This window comes from Halyomorpha halys, unplaced genomic scaffold, assembly GCF_000696795.3.
Source record: "Halyomorpha halys isolate HHAL.00 unplaced genomic scaffold, Hhal_1.1 Scaffold1245.1, whole genome shotgun sequence".
Lineage (NCBI taxonomy): Eukaryota > Metazoa > Arthropoda > Insecta > Hemiptera > Pentatomidae > Halyomorpha > Halyomorpha halys.
In genome coordinates this window covers 339383-353903 of record NW_027113557.1, presented here as the reverse complement: position 1 = coordinate 353903, position 14521 = coordinate 339383, and the positions used below count along the sequence as shown (strand labels likewise).

Sequence of the window (14521 nt, the reverse complement as noted above, 5' to 3'; positions counted from 1 at the left end):
AACATTCACTTACTCACTCACTCAATTTCGAATTAAAATTAATCCTCAGTTATTAATTGTTGGTTGAGAACAAATATTTCTATATTTTCTACAGCAATAATTTCCCGAACTAAATTTTATATGAGCCTTTCAGTAGACAGTTTGACTCAATCCAATTTGAACAGTTTTCACATAATTACTTTGAACATTGTTATTATTATTTATGTTGGCTCTACAGACTTTGTAGACCTTTGGCTGGCCGAATCAGCCTTCTCCACGCTTGCCTATCATGGGCAGCTTTCCTGTTTGCTGTGCACAGTTCTTTTGTATTTTTGTGGACTTTGTCTATCCATCTGGTTTTTGGCATCCTACGTGGTCTCTTACCAACTGCACTAGCATTCATTGTTGCTTAGAGGCGTCCTGATGGATTGAGTCGAGTCACGCCCACCAATGTTCTTCTTGCCTAGATATCATGAGATATTGACTGACCAGTCTCTGCAAGCAGTTCATTATTAGTTCTTCTCTTCTACCTGTTAAGGTTCTGATCCTAGATCGTTCCTATAATTGTACGGAGAACACACCGTTCAAATTTCTGGAGTAGACCCAGCTTTCTAGAGTACCTTTAAGAGTCTAGGTCTCGTAGCTTTAATATTATTTATCGCAGCAAAATTTAAACATTTTTCTTTTAATAATATTACTAGGAAATTTAAAATTTTATTATAATCTACATTTTGCTTCTAGGCATTTATTCAATTCTAAATTGTTATAGAATCAATATTAAAAATACAAAGAAGAATTTTATAAAGTTAGTCATCCTGTAAACTGAAAGGCTCATATATAGGTCAAGTTAAATTGAAAAATTAACAGTTCAATAAATATGGTGACATGCACATATTTGTCAGACTGGCGAAACGGAAAACCGCTCTGTACATGTCCCCAGGCAAACTAGTTATATTAATTAAATTGAGGCTATTCTTAATTTCTATTCTGTTTTAACTCACTCTTTACTTAATCTCTTCAATTTATGATTAATTAATTCAAAACTCACTTTCTTTCCTTGTATTTTGTTTTACCATTTATTTCAAATTTTACAATCATTAAATAACGTACCATTGTATTTTTTTAAAATGCAATGTAACCTCTTTATTAGTGTTAAACTTGAAACAAGTTATTGTAAAAACAGGTGATTGCTACCTACTGCAACCTCTTTTGATTATTGAGAGAGAAGATAATACACTGTTAAACTTAACTATTATCTATCGGTGCACAGTGTATAATTTTACTCAGTTTTCGCCTTCTACACACAGTTTTTCTACAGTTTAATATGATCTTTTTGTTATCATATCTACATCTTTTTACCGTCTTCATCAACATCAACATCAATTGCACCCACCTGCTAATTATTCTGATAATCAACCTACAGTGACCTCTACACATCAAGTATTTCACCTCTTCTACATTCACATTATATTATTCCTTAGCTCCATATTAATAATAATAGTCATTAAATTTTATAAATTAATTTCACCAAGTAATTAGTAACTTTTAATTTATTAATGTTAATCTTTCAAGAGCTCTTTTAGTCAGGTTTTTATTTTGTAGAGTTTTGTATCCAATTTAATAATTAATGTTTGTTTTTTCTTCATTTAATTTCGTTCTCATTAATTCAATTGATGTTTTAAAGAATATTTCATGTGCTTTATTCAATGAATGATTTAGAATGTTCATCTTATTATTACCTTTATTTCATTAAATATGTTTAATTAAGTTTGACTTAGAACTTCTTGTATTTATTGTCCAATTGATTTATAGGTATATTTTAATTTTCTATTCTATTCCTCATTGATCTACCGAACTACACAGTGTTTACACGAGCCAAATATACATTCACGAAATCCAGCTATCTATCTGGGCATAGTGAAAGGGATTTTTCCTCTTATCTCCTTATGTTAATCATCAAATACTTTTGTAGTGTGTATTGATTAATTTTTCATTATTAATAAATATTTGAGATGGTTAATTATTTTAAACAAACAAAATTAAAAATAATTTGGAAGAAGATTTTATAAAAATTCTTAAATTAAGCCCTGTGAAAAAAACACAAAAAAAAACAGTAAAGAACTAAATTGTTTTAGAATAATAATTATTAGAATTCTTCATAGTAATTGAGGCTTCATAATTATATCTATTTGAGTCTGTTCGACCGGTCCATTTATCTACGTCTAAAAATCCATTTACGTTTCGGTCGAATCCTAGGACGCATTCCAGTTGGTTTACAACTGATTACCATTTATTTGTTTTTGTAACGAAAAATCAACTTTAACCATCAAATAAAACACTTATTGTGTTCTGGTCATTAAATTCAGCAAATATATATAATTAGAATAAACTACAAATATGACAATTTAAGATTTTATTATAGTTTATAAAATTCTTAAAATATAAAAGAAAAAAGATCCTTTGAAAGCATATTTACCTCATCTCTGTCCCATACGCCTTCGGAGGCTGACCATAAGTATTTAAAAGGATTAAAAAAATCTCTAATCTAGGTATAACATCTCAAAATGGTTATTTATATAAAAAAACATATGAATTTGATGCGATAATCATACTTAAAATGGTTTAGAGAGATAATAATACTATACTTGGCAAACTTATTAGGCCCTCAAGAGTGAATTAATAAATGATAAAGCTGAGAAGGAACCGAAAAGGAAAATATGCGACCATTGAGAGAGAGCTTGGTATGCGAGCGTTGTAAGCTATATGTGCCTAGGAAAGGTCGCTCCAGTATATCTGTAAGTAATAGCATGCGCGCACCTTATAACTACTCCTCTTACCTCCAAACTCAACAACTAAATTATATTCCTCCGTCTCTTAAAACTAAAATGTTCTCGGGCGGTTTACAGTCGAGTAGTAAACTATCCTCTACCGTCTGACCGAGCAATTTCTTTCTAGAATACCATATCGTAAATACCCAAAGGTATTTACGGAGTCGTATATCCTAATGAACTATTCACAGAAGCGCTAAAGGTTACCGCGGATTAAGGTGAGAACAGGGAAAATGAGCTTGGAACGTTAAAACTTTATAGTTATAAATGCGTAATAAAAGTGATGCAGGATAACGTAGTGAAGAAGCAATTCATAGTTAATTATCTACTTTGGCAAAGACGAATAGCATCGTAAAGGTGTAACTATAAAGCAAGCCGACTGCTAAAGAAGGCAGTAGATGTACGCTGTTAAAATGTAGAGTTGGAACAAGGCTTACAGCGCGAGAACAAGGCTTCAACTGCAGGAACATGCTCGTTTCCGACGCCATGTTCCTTGCAACCATCTTCTGCATGCAGTTCACCGATGCTTCTACTCAAGCAAAACATTTTAAAAGCATTTCTGATTATAATTATTTCTTAGTCGTAAAATATCTAAACAAATTGTTTTCGATCTTATAATGTTTAAAAAAAAAAAGGATAATAAATATATAATATAATTCTACCTATCAATGGGATCATACTTTTTCAATTACCATGAGAAATTTCGTACGAAAAATTAACATGTCTAATTCTTTTGTCATCCATAACAAAATTCCTAGGGACTGAGTAATAGTCCCAATACAGCGCATTAATTAACTAAATTTAATAAAAAAAACATAAATTAAGATTTTAAAATTGTTTCGTTGGATTTCGTATGAGCCATTTAAGTGTCTGTTGCGTAAGGATTAAAAATCACGCTTACAGTACAATTTGAAGCCGGGAGATGGGCCCCCTTTCACTCTGGACTATTGTACCTTTGCAGTAGCACATAACCTTTGTACCCCTGCCAAGATTCCGGTATTTACTGTCGCTGGAACCCGAGGTAATTCAGTTAAATATGCCGCATTTGAATGGCCTTAAGCAACTCGATACTTTCCACCCCAAGTACTCAATGGCATCGTAAAATACCGGCTGAGTAACGCGGGATCTAGACGTATAGGCTTATCTCGATTTATATTTCGATCTTGATATCGATAGGGCATCCTGTTTATATTCATTGCCATCTCCGGTCATTCTTATTTTCTTCACTTCCCCTCGAGATAGATCTTGCATTCTTGAACTTGCGTTTGATTGCGTTCTTATCGTGTGTATTCATCAGAACGGTCATTCCGAAGGTACGACCTGGGTTTAAAATTAGAATTCAATGCAATGTCACTGTATTTATTTATTTTTCATTATTTATTTACGACAAGATTTATGTTCGCTGTGAAACTATCTTATTTTATTCTTATTATTACGGGCGGTATCAATAGTGAAATGTTTGATTTATTTACGAATTTTGTATAACATCCTATAGTGCTAAAGTTAACCCACTTCTAGAAAAAATTCTACGTTCGGTAAGTTTTGGTTTTATTTAAATGAAGTCAAGGTTTCTTTTGGTCACATGATTTCCCTAAAATTATGGTGTGAAAGAATAATAAAAAGATAGTAGATAGAAAAGATGAAAATAAATTAGATTTTTTCTATAGGAAATAAATAAATGTGTAGTGACAAAAATTATATTCTAAGCAAAAAATATTCTCTAAGCTGCACTCATTTTGCCGACATGGAGGTATCGCTGGGAGATCTGGAAGTGCGATCGATCCCTAGGACAGGCATGAAGAACAGCTGACAATTAGGACGGCAGTTCTCTGGCTAACGGTCCCAGAGATGAGATAAGCCCCTCCTGACATATCGTTCGCTATTCGCTGACACATCGCTCTGAGTGCATGACATGGGTACCATTCCTCCATGTCTTGCAGGAATACTGCGGCCTGTGCACGTCATTATCTTGTATGATCTCGATATTAGTTAGCGTTTGATCATCTAAGGAGAGTAAGAAAAATATTCTTCATTTTTTTGTAGAAATATATACCCAATAATCATGAAAATGACATCCTTTTGATATTTATAAGAATATTTTTGACTTGGAAAAACTAATTGGCTATGACTTCAATGTATAAGAACAGTCCATAGAGAGCGCAAGAGTTTTTAACTTCAAAGGAACTCTCGTAATAACATCCAGTTGAGTAAAATATTCCGAATGCTGCCTTGTACCTGAAACCGGATTGCCGTACTTGCAGTATCATTAAAGCCTATGAAGTTGTTAGAAACGTATCTTAGAGATAATTGTCCCATCTCTGTCCGCCCTGGATAAGTTATTTCTCCTGTTATTCCCTGCATGAAAATGAGATGTGCCTCTGTTACTGAGCCGATTCCGCTCCCAATCTGCATATAGAAAGCACTGCCAGCTTCACTATCGTGAGATGTGTATGTCTTCATTCATATAAAGGCAATAAGAGATAAGAGCAATGCTTCCAACATACAAGTAAAAGCACATAATAAATTCCATGGAGTCTACATTATTGCTCAGAGTGTTGAGTGTTGAAACGAACAACAATAGTGTTTGTAAGATTAATGCAAGTATTAAAAATATTTAACACCTGTCCCAGGATTATAAATGGGTTCATTAGCATATTTTCCTACCTCTCGCTAAGACGAGGGTGGAAAATATGCTTCCTGTTTTTCTTCCAGATTATATTTGAAACTAAAAGCCTTGGTCTATTTATGCACTTAAATTTTCATAATGCATTTAAATGTTTTCTTGTAAATATTTAAAAATTTTTTAGTTTTATATTAAATTTTCTTTAGAACCAATTTATTCTGGTATAGTAATTCAACAAGAAACTTCCAAGGGTTTTATTCGAAAGTTTTTGTTGAATTTTATTATCATTCTTTCCTTCTATATTTTTATCGTTTAGCATATTAGCCATAGGATTTGATAAACTATCTACATCTACGACCTACTATCAACACCTCATTAATAAACTATAAAATTTTATTACAAATCGTTACATATGATTTTTTTTTACCTTGTCTTCGAGTCAAAAATAAAAATTATAAAATGTTACCTGTTATTAGAATTAGTCGAAGAACGACAAGCCCCCCTTCCTTTGATAACGAGGTAGTAAAGCGTATAAGTAAGACAAAAAAATTAAATTAATAATTACAGAAGAAAATAATGTGGTAAGCATCCGAACTCAACAACTAGAGTAGCTGTGAACCACACTGCTTCCATCTTGTAGGGACTAAAATAAGATCCGTTCAAAACATTCCAGCAATACCAATCGGTAAATGACTGGTATTTCTGCAGAACAAGCTATATTACTATGATTCAATTAGAATTAAACTTACCTTGAGCTTGGACTCGGGAACGTCAGAATCCCACTCCGAAGACAGGTCATCCGAGGAGGCCTCGCCGTACTCGGTGGCAGTGTAGGGTACCTCCAGCAAGGAGCGGGAGTACTGCTCGTACCCCGGCGCCAGCGGAATACTCCTCTCTTCCGGCCCTGTCATCCTGGGGTACCATCAACGCTCAATCAGTAATCGGATAGAAGAAAGGAACTGGAATATCGCTCTGCTTCCTACTCTAACATAACTTTAGCTTTGTGCCTATATAAATATTAGCTATAGCCTTTTGCCTAATCTAACAGCCTTGTTCCTACTCTAACAGTAACTATAGTCCTGTAACTACTCTAACATTAACTAAAGCCCTGTTCCTACTCCAGCATAAGCTCAAGCCTTGTTCCTAATCACTAGTCAAAACCACAGTTGCTCATGAGTTAATCTTAAAATGTCTAGCTCGTGAACTATAATGTTTTCCTAATTTTAATGGGAGATATGATATAATTCTTCCAATTTTGAAATCTATAATACTATCTGTATCTTGAAAATATATATATTTTTAGCCACCCAAAATATAGCTGAATGCATACACTATTCATTCGATACTGATTTTTTTTTCTTTTTCTTAAAAGACAAAAATGGTTCATTTAACTTCTTTGTTGTTGAGTATTAAAATCTGCCAATTAATGAGCATTTCTTTAATACTTTTAACAAAACTTTAAAATATCTCATTTTTCTAATAAGTGTTAAATTTTAAGACATTTCTGTTTATTATCTGTATTTTTTTACATTTATACCTCATTTACGAAAAAAAGATGTATCTATGAAAATAGGACTAAATATGTATGATGTTGAAAAATTATTTTACGCTCTAAACCTAATTCTCTGTAAGGTTAAAAAGTTACATGTATATTATTTTTTTACAACCTTTTTATAATGAAGTCTTGTCTGAAATTAAGACTTTTTTCAAGTAGCATACGTAAAATTATCAAGTTAACAAAAAATCTATATTTTTAACAAATTTAATAAACATTATTTATATATCATAGGTTGTATTACAGTAAATAACCTACAAATATATGCATATCATACATGCATATATTCGAAGATTTATTTACTGTTTAGAGTTAAAGCTTATATTTGGAGTTAGTTTCGTATTTTAATTAGTTTAAAGGTGCCATATTTGAACCATAAAATAATTAAAAATTAAATACCAAGTGTTTCGAGTGTGTATACTTCACTACTAAAGTACTTAAATATCATTTTATTTTAAATAGTCCAATTCGGAATGGAAAACCTATTTTACAAGTCATAGATAGCTAATTACAACTATATTTCTGTACATTAGTTGTACCATGATCTGTTGTTGTTTCCCACAAGGAAGTATATAATATAACAGCTAGAAGAAATATGGTTGCTGTCGGCAGTTACGAGGAGGGACCAGAGATGAGCTACGACAGACAAATTGACCTATTACCTGAGGAAAATAGGATAATGGTCGGTTAATTTGACACTCGAGGACCAGGCGACTTCGGTCATGATTTGTGCTCCTCTGATGAGGATCGTTAGTGTGAAGAGCACCTCAGGGCAACTTCGAAATTCTACGCGACGTGTACCTCAATGGAGATTTATATCCAAGAAAGGGGACGAGATAAAACGTGTTACTAATCTACATCCAAAACCAAGAACACGTACGCGCGAACGTGACGCAAGACATAAGAGGTATCATCAAAAATAAGAGCTAGAAAGTTCATAGCGAGAGCAACTCATAGGCACAAGTGTGGACCATTACTTAGAATTACTATCAAGGGTGTGAATGTTCTCGGCCGGGAGAAACTTTCGTAAAGTAACGCAATAACTTAAGATTAAAGAGTCACTAGAAAGTATAAATACGTACTTACAAAAGTTATACCTTAAAAAGAAATGGAATTTGCCCACATTTGAACGGATATTAAGTACGGCCGACAGTGGCATATGACAAGTGGGCGACACAATATTGTGATAGGTGTTGAGAAATAATTAATAGCACTATTAAAGTTCTATCAATTTTACACAACCTAATAATTTAAAATTCTGTTTGTTTTAGAAGCCGTTAAATTTTAGCATTTACAGTTACCAGCATAGTGCTAGAATAACAACCGTGAGCAAAATGAAAATTTTGAAATTTTACTTTTTTATATCTTTACACTTACAAGATCTTTCATAGCGCACGAGCAGCTTAACCGACTAATATCAAAACTTTATTATTCGAAAAATTAAAATATACTAAATTACAGAAATAGGTCTCTACTAAGTCTACTGAGGTTTTAGATATAAGAGAATATATTTAGAATTAATATAATGAAGATGGTCCGAAAATATTCAAAATAGTTTTATAATTTATAATTTTTTGTTTGTGTTGAAAATTTATTAGTAAGGCGGTGAATAAGAATATGAAATTTATGATTTAAAATTTTGTTAACCTACTTTATTTAATTTTTTTTCAATTTCATAGCATTTAAAAAAAATTAATTTCCTATATTTTTACTTTATTTCTTTTCTTTTTTTAAAAATAATTACAACGTGCTCCTTTATAACATCAAATAAAGAAAAAAAAATTGTTTGGCGGAGAGAGTGAATAATGTTTGCGCATTTTTCTAGATCAACATCCTTTATTACTGTCTTATAGTTACGCTAAATTCAAATTTTGTGATAATGTTGCAAGATTTCAAGGAAATCAAGAGTCTCTCGAAAAAATATTTAAATAATTATAAATACACGGTCTTATCTCTGAAATTTAAATTGGCCTAATAGAGTCCTATTTGGTATATTTTAACGCACAATAAAAATTTAAAGTTGATCGTTTGAGTACCCTAGGTGCAAGAAAAGATTTTCTTGGTCACTAAACTAAAGAAATAAATTGTATCTGTATCTGTACAAATACTTAAGAAGCCGAATGGAACCTCTAATCGGCCACCATTTTAAATGGATAAAAAAAGAATTAAATAAGAATAAAAAAAATTATTCCTTGGAATAACTTGCGGACAACAGACGGAAGACGTTCGGAAATCTTTTGTTTTATTGGATCATTTGGATTTAATCTTGAAACTTAAGACCTCTGACGTTTAGGCGAGTTAATTTTAGGTTTTTGGTTGATTGTTAAGGTTCATAGTGAAAGTAGTCAACCTAAATTATTATCGCCAAACTGCGGTAAAAATAAATCTATTTATTAAAAAATATGGAGTAACAGTTAAATTATACCATCGAGCGACTAAACATGGCCTTAATCAATTTGTGTGTATATATCCTTTTAAAATATATTATTATCTTTTGTAGTACCGTCTGCGGCTCATTAAATCAAACGTCTCAGAGCATTGAATTTTTAGATGACTGTTTACGACGCGAAATCGGCCCGTAGAGGTACATCCATCACTCCACTTTGGACCAGCCTGACGTACATCACCAAGTTTAGCCCATAGTTTATAGCCTTGGAAAGTTATCTTGGAGGATTTACGACGGACCGCGTACGAAACGCCGTTCCGTTAAGCGGAACATTTCGGAACCAAAGAATGATTTTCGAAATTAGCAGTACCAAGTCGTGTTCTCTCCAGTTCGTTAGCCCCCCAGATTGAGGATGATATAAACTGTCTTGGTTTATGTGCCTTCAACATCCATGAAAACGAAACGGGGCCGTCGTGGAGTCTTGGAAGGTCAGATCCCAAATGCGATTACCTTGAGACCAGTCCTCAAGTTCAAGCATCTATCCAAAACTTTATAGTCAATCTATTAATTTTATTTATTATAGGACATCTATCCCCATGGAAAGCAATCCCGTTATCCACCTAATATTAGACATTAAATATTTTTTTATTTAATTTACTGAAAATAAAAACCTTATTTAGAATACAAGAATAGGTTGAGTCTCATTGATATGACAAGAACGTAGCTTGTGGAGAAACTACCCGTAAGCATTCCGATGTCAGTTCTATGTTAGGAGGTCATGGGCCATCTTTCCAAAGGTCTTTGAGAACTATCGGTAATATCTCAGGAAGCTGCAATTCAAAGTATTAAAATCAAGAAATATTGTTATTTTTTCTCTCAGATGTAAATAATTATGAATTTACTTTAACATTTTCTTCATAATTTATTTCTATCGTATTCTTATTTGTTATATTTCTACAGTATATCTTATTTGTTTATATCATTACTCTTATCTAGTTAGTGATAAATTGTAGCCCCGAGGATGGGCTACAACATGTTGAAATGTTATAAAAACTTGACGTAATTTGTTGTTTTTTATATGTAATTTTACATGACAATCTATAATATTGAAATAACCGCTCTCCCAAACTACTACAAAAGATTCCTCTCAGAGTGCATTATGCACTTATTAAACTTAAGTAATAAAATTTAGGTAAAAATATCAAATTATTATTTTGCAATATAGACTTTAAAATTCAAAATATTTTGTGTTTCTTTTTTTTTCATTTCACTAACAAAGTATTTAAATTTTTTTTACAGGTAAAATATATCAAACTTAAAATAGAAGTACATTGTATTTGAAGTACTTAAAAACAATATAAATACAAAATACTTTCTACCCTCAAGTAGTTTTACTTTTGTTGCTAATTTTGTGTATTTAAAATAAAAAATTAAACACATTTTTATATTTCAGAATGAGAGTACAAGTATATTTTTATTGTTTAGTATTTTAAAATGAAAAAACTTCTACAAATAATATATTTCATATTTCACTTCCTAAAATGTAAAATACTAAACATTTATTTCATATTGTATTTTAAAATATTTCACTTAAAATTCTGCTACTTAAAATACCATCACGTAAAAAAAATATATAATAAACCTATTCATTTATGATCTTTTAATCTATTGAAACATGAACAGTTCATTGTTCATTCAAATGATGCTTTTCTTTTTTCATTTTCATCTTGATTACTGTTAATTATATTTTATTAGTTTTCCATAAAATAAAGTCAATTACTTAAAATTAGCATAGAATAAAAGTATTTTACAAGGGCCGACGTTTTTTAAAAAACAAAGAAATTAAATTTAGTAATGTAATGTATCCTCAGTTTTTATTATTATTTTTTTTTTATCTTTTTTTCAATTTTTTTTATTATTACAATTAAAAAAAAGATTATAGACAAAGAACTAATGTACTTGATTATTGTAAATTAAGAAGCAATCAATATACCGGAAAAATAAAAGGTTTTTTGTTACTTTACAAAGCCACTTTAATGAACAATCGTAGACGACAGATAGTGCGACCTCTTAAATATAAAATTTAAAAACTAACATTGTTCTTTTAAATATATTCAGCTTTATAAGTGATAGAATTCGTCATGCTTTATTTCAAGGCATCAGACGTCCAAGGAGTATCAACACCTCATATTTTCTTTTGGAGTTCATTTTATATTCGAAACACGTCCGACTATTATATATTATAATAGAATATTCCGTAGCACATTTTAGGAAGTATTTTCTATCCCACGGTAATGATAGGTTCGTGCTGGATTCAAAACTCGCCGGTTCGATTTCGACATAGTGAGGTCGTCGGCCCATAGCTGGAATACGAGCCGGTGCATTTGTTTCGTTGCATCTCATGTAGCTCGCAAAATAAAATAGATACAACAATTAATTCAACAATAATTAATTATTTATATTTATACAAATATAAATTTTGATATTACTTGACAAATAAATAAACATACTTAGTTTTCCGGAGCCAAGCCATCAAAAATAAAGTTAATGATATTTTCATATTTTTTTATGAATTCCTTTAAAGTAAGGAAGCTACATAACCAACGGGCGCACTGATTAACTTTTTTATTTAAAAATAAGCCAATATTAATGTAATAGTAATTTTTAGTATTTATTTTGATTTTTTTTTATTCGTTTTCGTAATGGCTGATTAATTATTTTTTAAAATGTTTCAATTTACTTTTTGGTGCTGTAAGAAAATTTCAGTTATGTATTTTTTTCTATTTTGTTAGTTAAAAAATATGTTACTTATCACTAATTTATAGTTAATTTTTTTTCTTAAGTTCTAGTTAAATATATTTTTGTAGATTGTATTTTTAGTTAATTGTATTTTCAAGAGTAATCATTTTATTATTTTTTTGAAACTTAGACATTTTAGATTTTTAAAAAATTCATTTTTGGTACACTATATTTTTCATGTTTTTTAGTTTTGTTTATTATATCTTGTCTTAAACACACCTTGTACCTCACATTTTGTCATTTTACTAATAAGACCAACCCCCCTCTGTCCTAGCCTGTAACTGAGGTAAATAAATTACCTAATTAATTATTTAAATATAATATATAAACAATTAGTCGGTTCGTTTTCCTTCTTTAGAATTTAAAAAATGCATTATTAACAAAAATGTATTCATATATCATTTCTCGAGGATAAAATATTTATTTCAAATTTATTTTATAAATAAGTGTAAAGTAATTTTTTAAAACATTTATAGTTACAGGATAGCATTTTCTATAATTTATAATCTACATTGATTTATAAATAAGTACTTAAATTGATGGGACCATAGCGAATACCAACATAAAGTCCAAGAGCCCCGTGTATACAATATACATTTGTAAATAATTTTAAATTTATTTTCCACCATCAAAACTTCTATTCGTTAACATTATAATAATCAGCTAATCGATTTAATGAAGTAACGATAACACATAATTGGCGGACTGAGTTTGATGAAATATTATGGCCATAAACCACTGTAAATAAAAAAAAAATCTGTTAAAAATTGTTTTTAAATTATTCCCGAAAATGAGATATGGTACTATATATGAGGTGGTTGCTTGTGGTTTATGACCAAACGACTGGATCCAGTTATTATTTTTTATACTTATTCATTATGTCTAAGGGTAAATTTTTGGGCTAGAAACCACCGTTTATTGAGTTATTGATGAAAATAAAATATTGTATGTTCAAAATTGTAAGCTTCATCAAACTAATTAGCTGGTTGTGTTGTGCGGACTCACGTCGTACGATACGCTTGCTCTAATAACCACTTTTGACCGTCAGAAGCATGCAAAATATGGTTATTTCTGTTCCTAAATCAGTGCTGCGTATGCTTCTGACAGTTTTATTTTTGACAGTCCAAATTGGTTGTCGTAACAGACCTTGAATTTCAGTTTTTGATAAAATTTTCATTAGGGTAATCATTTTACACAAAATCTAATGTTCTTAAAATGATTATACAATATCTTCCTCGCTAGAAATAATTAAATTAATTACATAATTAGTAAAAGTTTTAGGACGTCAGAAACAATGGAGGAACCATTTACTTCAATTTCATTGTATAAGATGTTTTCTTCCGCTCTATTTAAATGCTATCATATCTCCTATCTAATCTAAAAGGAAATAAGAAATACCGGTGGGAAAACACTGGGTCTTTCTTCAGATTCCATTCGAGGAAATACAAAATATAAGTTTATGTTTCCTTCCTTTTATCGTCAAGGGAGTGCGACACCTCTTCACGATTTGTTGCGACCCCAAGTATATATCGTCACTTATCGTGATTTATACCAGGAATCGAGAAGATACCACCATCAGAAGACATTAGAGCAACGGAACACCAGAATATGGGACGATAAACGTCAAGCAGTTAAAGGCTGTATCTAGAGCTTTCAATGGGCGTAAAGGTGTTGAATAAATAAACTGTCCCTTATAATAAACCGGTTGATGTAGTCGTCACCGGGATGATGTGGAACCTATACATTTATTCTCAATGTTATAGGTTATGTTAACACTGCCGTATGGTCGATATTAAAAATGAAATGAATTAGAAAAAAAAAGAATTACAATTAAACGCGGCTGAAAACAATAAGAGTCTATCACTTATCTAAATATAAAATTTAAAACTAGTAAATAATGATTATAATCTACAACCATCCAATCAAGTGAGGAGACGCCTATAAGACCGTTTTAATCACCCTGCCCCCTTCTCACTCTCTCTCTCTCTCTCTCTCTCTCTCCTCTCTCTCTCTCTCTCTCTCTCTCTCTCTCTCTCTCTCTCTCTCTCTCTCTCTCTCTCTCTCTCTCTCCCTCCTCTTCCTTAACTTTTTTTGACTATGTAACGTTTTAACTATGTAAGCTCGGCGTGCTTCTGTCTTTAATAACACAACTAAGCATTAAGCGCATAAATATATATTTTTCTAAATAAATGAATAAATTCTACACAAACACTCACAAGTTCCGGTCCCATAACAGGATAAGAGGAAGAATTACAGGACAGCTAATTAAATAAGAGTATGTTGGTCCCCGGGACACTGATAAATGTCACAGTTTATCACGCCTCGGATCCAATTTAATAAGAACAGACAGC

The 14521-nt window shown here is 31.2% G+C and overlaps 1 protein-coding gene across 1 annotated transcript in view; it reads right to left on the bottom strand.

Moving 5' to 3' along the window:
* LOC106688972 (Inositol 1,4,5-triphosphate kinase 2) overlaps positions 1-382 on the bottom strand; it is a 96654-nt gene extending 96272 nt beyond the window's left edge. Inside the window, exon 1 of the mRNA XM_067050995.1 lies at positions 220-382. Within this exon, the coding sequence (XP_066907096.1) occupies positions 220-382 (163 nt within the window). The remainder of the gene's footprint in view (positions 1-219) is intronic.
* Between the last annotated feature and the right edge of the window lie 14139 nt (positions 383-14521).